Below are 5,889 nucleotides of genomic sequence, written 5' to 3'. Positions count from 1 at the left end.
TGTGTGTGTGTATATATATATATATATATACACACACACAGGTGCAGGAGTGGCTGTGTGGTAAGTAGCTTGCTTACCAGCCACATGGTTCCAGGTTCAGTCCCACTGCGTGGCACCTTGGGCAAGTGTCTTTTACTATAGCCTCGGGCCGACCAAAGACTTGTGAGTGGATTTGGTAGACGGAAACTGAAAGAAGCCCGTCGTATATATGTATATATATATGTGTGTGTGTGTATGTATATGTTTGTGTGTCTGTGTTGGCAACCGATGCTGGTGTGTTTACGTCCCCATAACTTAGCGGTTCGGCCAAAGAGACCGATAGAAATAAGTACTAGGCTTACAAGGAATAAATCTTGCGGTCGATTTGCTCGACTAAAAGGCAGTGCTCCAGCATGGCCGCAGTCAAATGACTGAAACAAGTAAAAGAGTAAAAAGAGTATACATACATACATACATACAAACACAATCTGCCGCACATACACACAGAGAATTATACTTACAGCAGGATCCATTAGTGAACATTGGAACAGTTTCAAAACGTATATTTTGTAAAAGCAGTATTACAGGTTTATAAACGATGCTGTTTTTCAATAAAAATTCATAATATTCCACATAACGTCTCTGACTCGGGATCGTTACACCCTGGAATGGAGAGAAAGATTACAGTTGGTGGGTGGGTGGGTGGTGGTAGATGAGGTCTCAGATATAACAATAAGACAGAGGACAGACTGTGTGTATGGATGCTGTAGATATGGTTGTGTGTGTGTGTGGGCATGTGGTCCAGTGGTCAAGGTGTTGAACAAACAATCGCAAGATTGTGGTTTCAATTCCTGGACCTAGCAGTGCCTTGTGCTCTCGAGCGAAATATTTAACCTTGTTGTTTCTATGGTCACTTTGACATCTGACATGTGGTACACCGTGCAACCATTTGATTTCATGGAGGGATTGAGCTGATGTCCAACACATACATTTGATCAGTACATATATAGGCGTAGGAGTGGCTGTGTGGTAAGTAGCTTGCTTACCAACCACATGGTTCCAGGTTCAGTCCCACTGCGTGGCACCTTGGGCAAGTGTCTTCTACTATAGCCTCGAGCCGACCAAAGCCTTGTGAGTAGATTTGGTAGACGGAAACTGAAAGAAGCCCGTCGTATATATGTGTATGTGTGTGTATATGTTTGTGTGTCTGTGTTTGTCCCCCCAACATCGCTTGACAACCGATGCTGGTGTGTTTACGTCCCCGTAACTTAGCGGTTCGGCAAAAGAGACCGATAGAATAAGTACTAGGCTTACAAAGAATAAGTCCTGGGGTCGATTTGCTCGACCAAGGGCGGTGCTCCAGCATGGCCACAGTCAAATGACTGAAACAAGTAAAAGAGATATATATCTCTAGCTGTGTGTAAATGTACGTATATATGCATGTACATATGTATTCATGCATATATATTCTTTAATTTCTGTTAGCTATCTTGGTTAAGACCTAGCTGCAGCAATATTGAGTCTTCTAAAAAATTCAGGATCTCAAACAGAGGGATTGACAGTGTGGTGGAAGTCGCTCTCACATAATGAGGATTTGGAGGTGTCTGTTATTACTCGTGTTTCCTCTTTTTTGAGGACCAAAGTTTGGAGCAAAACCGCCAAGAATCTTCCACAAGATCATGATGGCACAGAATTTCAACCAGCATTCCAGAAACTATGTACAGTAATACCTGTAGACTTTTGTCAATGTATGCATAAATGTATGAGTGTGTATGTATGTATGTATGTATGTATGTATGTATGTATGAGGAGAGACAAAGAAAGAGAAATGTGTGTATTTATGTATGGTTGTATGTTTTCGTAAATGTAAGCATATATATATATATATATATATATATACACACAGGGTGTCCAGAAATTACCTCTACTATTTGAAAAAGCATATGAGAGCTCAGCAGGTTGCATGTAACCAGTGAACTCCAAATGGAAGTGTTCTGATGTCTCTAATAATATTTGATTTGTTTTCCAAAAAATTCTACTGAATTATCCTTTTCGTTTTTTTTCTTAATTTTTCTAACTGTAAAGGTTATTTATGGACACGCACACCCTGTAAAATAGCATGTAAATGTATGTAAGCATATGTGTGATATATATATATATGTATGTATATATTGATAGAAAAGACAACAAAAGAAAGAAAGAGATCTCGATATTATGAAAATAGAGGAATTTATGTGTAAAAATATGTGACACTTATTCGGTAGCCGTGATAAAACTGAGTTTCGGATGCTGGGGTGGGAACCCACGCCAACATCTCTTCAGTTATCCGGTCATTGAAAATCCACAGGAATTTTCAATGGCCGGATAACTGAAGAGATGTTGGTGTGGATTCCCACCCTGGTATCCGAAACTCGGAGTTTTATCTTGGCTACCGAATAAGTGCCACATATTTTTACAGATATATATATATATATATATATTCAAGCACATATGTGCATGTGTGTGTGTGTGTGTGTTCATATACACACGTGTGCTGTGTGAATCAGGCATTAAACTATATCAGCAAAATGGCTACATACCTTTTTATCACAAGTACGAGTGTCTCCGTAAAAATCTAATGCCTCTTTGGCACTACAGAATTTCTGTCGGTGTAGTAAGTAGGAACAAATCATCACCCCAGTTCTACCCTGCAACCACAGGTATAAAAAAAAAAAAAAAAAAAAAAAAAAATCCATTAGAATCAGTGCAACAACAAACAAACAAACACACAGCAACAATTGCTATACAAAGGGAGATAAGTTAGTGTTTCAACTCGCAGTTCAGATAACTCTTTCGAATGCAATGCTTATTTGTTCACATTGTTTTTTATATTAATTGTGCATTATGTCAAAGCGTCAAGATTTCGATGAAGCGATTGCTTGTGTTTAGAATGACATTGTAGGCTAGGTGTGAGAGGCTGGATCTGACTGGTTTGAGCATAAAACAGGTAGAATATTTGGCTCAGGGATGTCTGGCCTCATAACTCTTTTAGCATTCAGGTTACTATGTCAAATGTAATACTTATTTACATTGTTTTGAATTAATCCATGCATTATCTCGTAGCTAAACATGACAACAACCTTATGCAGTTACGTAGCCTGCTAGAAATAGCAGCAAAATCGCTGTGTTATCTTTGGAAAGGACACGCAAGGTTAATGTAATCCTCTACACACTAAATCAAACAAATACATACATGAAATTAAATTATAAAAAACAAGGGTTGGCATACATTTGATCGCAAGTCTGCTTGATCAGAGCTGATGGGGCAATTAACCCATTTGTTGTCATATTTCTGTTGAAATACACTGCTTTTGTTTCAAATAATTTAAAAAATAATTAGTAATTATTATAGCGCAGGAATGGCTGTGTGGTAAGTAACTTGCTTACCAACCACATGGTTCCGGGTTCATTCCCACTGCGTGGCACCTTGGGCAAGTGTCTTCTACTATAGCCTCGGGCCGATCAAAGCCTTGTGAGTGGATTTGGTAGACGGAAACTGAAAGAAGCCAGTCGTATATATGTATATATATATATATATATGTGTGTATATGTTTGTGTGTCTGTGTTTGTCCTCCCAACATCGTTTGACAACCGATGCTGGTGTGTTTACATCCCCAGAACTTAGCGGTTCGGCAAAAGAGACCGATAGAATAAGTACTAGGCTTACAAAGAATAAGTCCTGGGGTCGACTTGCTCGACAAAAGGCGGTGCTCCAGCATGGCCGCAGTCAAATGACTGAAACAAGTAAAAGAGTAAAATAACTCATTATTAAGCTGGTGTTTGGATCATAAATTAACATGAAATTTAAAGGATTGCTTGTCTCGAACAGAGATTCTCTAACAGACTAGTTTCTTGGTTTTAATACAAACAGGGTTTTTGTATAATAGAACCAAGGGAGGTCTCAGGCAGGTTGGTATGAAAAGGGTCAAGACAAACATGATAGAAAGATCTGGAAGCTATGTCATATGACTTCGATATTCCTGTAAAATATTCCTGCTTTGGTACAATTATTTTTGAAAACAATGAGAGAGATCATTGCCAGTGCCCCTGGACTGGCTCCTGTGCGGGTGGCACATAAAATACACCATTTTGAGCGTGGCCATCGCCAGTACCGCCTGACTGGCCTTCGTGCGGGTGACACGTAAAAGCACCCACTACACTCTCTGAGTGGTTGGTGTTAGGAAGGGCATCCAACTGTAGAAACTCTGCCAAATCAGATTGGAGCCTGGTGTTGCCATCCGGTTTCACCAGTCCTCAGTCAAATCGTCCAACCCATGCTAGCATTGAAAGCGGACGTTAAACGATGATGAATGAAGAATTTAGTAAATTAATTTCGCCATTATTAAACTGGTATTTGGATCATGAATTAACGTGAAATTTTAACGGAAGGTTTTTCATAGGAATAAGGATGGCCTGAGGAATGCTTGTATCAAAAGGAATTACGACAAACATGATAGAAAAATCTAGAAGCCAAACCGTATGACTTGGATATTTCTGTGGAAACACAACTGCTTTGTTTGTTTATTAAACTGGTGTTTGGAACCACAAAATTCTGATGGAAGGTTTTAGATAACTTTAAAACAAAGTTTGGATCATAGGACCCGGGATGGTTTCAGGTGGGTTGGTATTGAACTCTTGCACCCAGCTCTTACCTTTCCGGCTTTACAGTGTATTGCGCCAACATTTTGTTCATCTTTTGAAAGCCACTGGTCAAGATCGTGACAGAAGGATCGGATAAGCTCCACTTCAGGTGGACAATGGTCATCAAATGGAAAAGACGCAACACGCTTGTGAAATTTATTGGCATCGTACTTGCGTTCAGAACACCTGAAAGGGGAGAAGAAGAAAAAAAAAAATAGAAGGGAACATATCTTAATTCGTTGCCAACATGTCATAATTATTAGCAAACATTTCATAATTGATACAAACATTTCGTAATGTAACCTATTCAGGATTATATGCAAACATTTCATAATTAGATGAAAACCTTTCATTCAATGTAAACATTACATAAACGCAAATATTTCCTTATAAAATGTAAACATTTCATAATTAGCTTTAACCTTTTAGTGTTTAGATTACTCTTCTGTCAATGAACTGTTAAGTTACAGGGATGTAAACAAACCAACATTGGTTGCCAAACGGGGGGAAATGCAGGCACAAAGACACACGCACACACATCACCATCATCATTTAACACCCAATTTTCTATACTTGCATAGGCTGGATGGAGTTTATTTGAAGCAGGTTTTCTGTAGCCGGATGCTCTTCCTGTGGCCAACTCTTGTTTTCAAGCAAGGTAAATAATTCCCTCGTGGCTAGACAATGTTTTCGCAGAGCATTGGAAAGGAAACGACACTGCTTGTATGACAGTGACAATCATTTTACAACTGTCACACAATGTCAAGACAAGGAGAGACACACACACACACACCATCACCACCGTCGTCATTTAACATCCATGTTCCATGCTAGTATGGGTTGGACACTAGCAATGACAACAGGCTTCTTTCAGTTTCTGTCTACCAAATCCACTAACAAGGCTTTGGTTGGCTCGGGGCTGTAATACAAACACATGTGCAAGCTGCTATGCAATGGGTGGAATTGAACCCTGAAACCAGCTGGTTGCAAAAACAACCTCCTTAACCACACAGCCATGCCTGCACCCTATAATAGAAATTTCTCTTTTATTTCTTTTTTTTTTGTTTGTTTGGTAAAACCATCAATAATGCTAAACTCTGGAGAAAGGCTTTTTTTTTTCCTTTTTCTTTTTTTTTAAAGATATTACCAACAACAACAAAAACAACAACTTTTCAAAGAGAATTGTCCAAGAATGCAGACAATTCATATACATCGTTTGCTGCAGGGCAT

General features: G+C 39.0%; 1 protein-coding gene across 1 annotated transcript in view; it reads right to left on the bottom strand.

Moving 5' to 3' along the window:
* The window catches only part of LOC106873013 (phosphatidylinositol 3,4,5-trisphosphate 3-phosphatase and dual-specificity protein phosphatase PTEN), a 10,951-nt gene extending 5,987 nt beyond the window's left edge, over nucleotides 1–4,964 (bottom strand). The window contains exons 1-3 of the mRNA XM_052976813.1: nucleotides 4,671–4,964; nucleotides 2,559–2,666; nucleotides 501–642 (exon numbers count right to left, since the gene is read on the bottom strand). Coding sequence (XP_052832773.1) covers nucleotides 501–642; nucleotides 2,559–2,666; nucleotides 4,671–4,949 — 529 coding nt within the window. The 5' untranslated portion in view covers nucleotides 4,950–4,964. The remainder of the gene's footprint in view (nucleotides 1–500; nucleotides 643–2,558; nucleotides 2,667–4,670) is intronic.
* Between the last annotated feature and the right edge of the window lie 925 nt (nucleotides 4,965–5,889).

The sequence above is a fragment of the Octopus bimaculoides genome, chromosome 25 (assembly GCF_001194135.2).
Source record: "Octopus bimaculoides isolate UCB-OBI-ISO-001 chromosome 25, ASM119413v2, whole genome shotgun sequence".
Lineage (NCBI taxonomy): Eukaryota > Metazoa > Mollusca > Cephalopoda > Octopoda > Octopodidae > Octopus > Octopus bimaculoides.
Note: the sequence above shows the minus strand (reverse complement) of the source record. Positions and strands in the feature narration are given on the sequence as shown.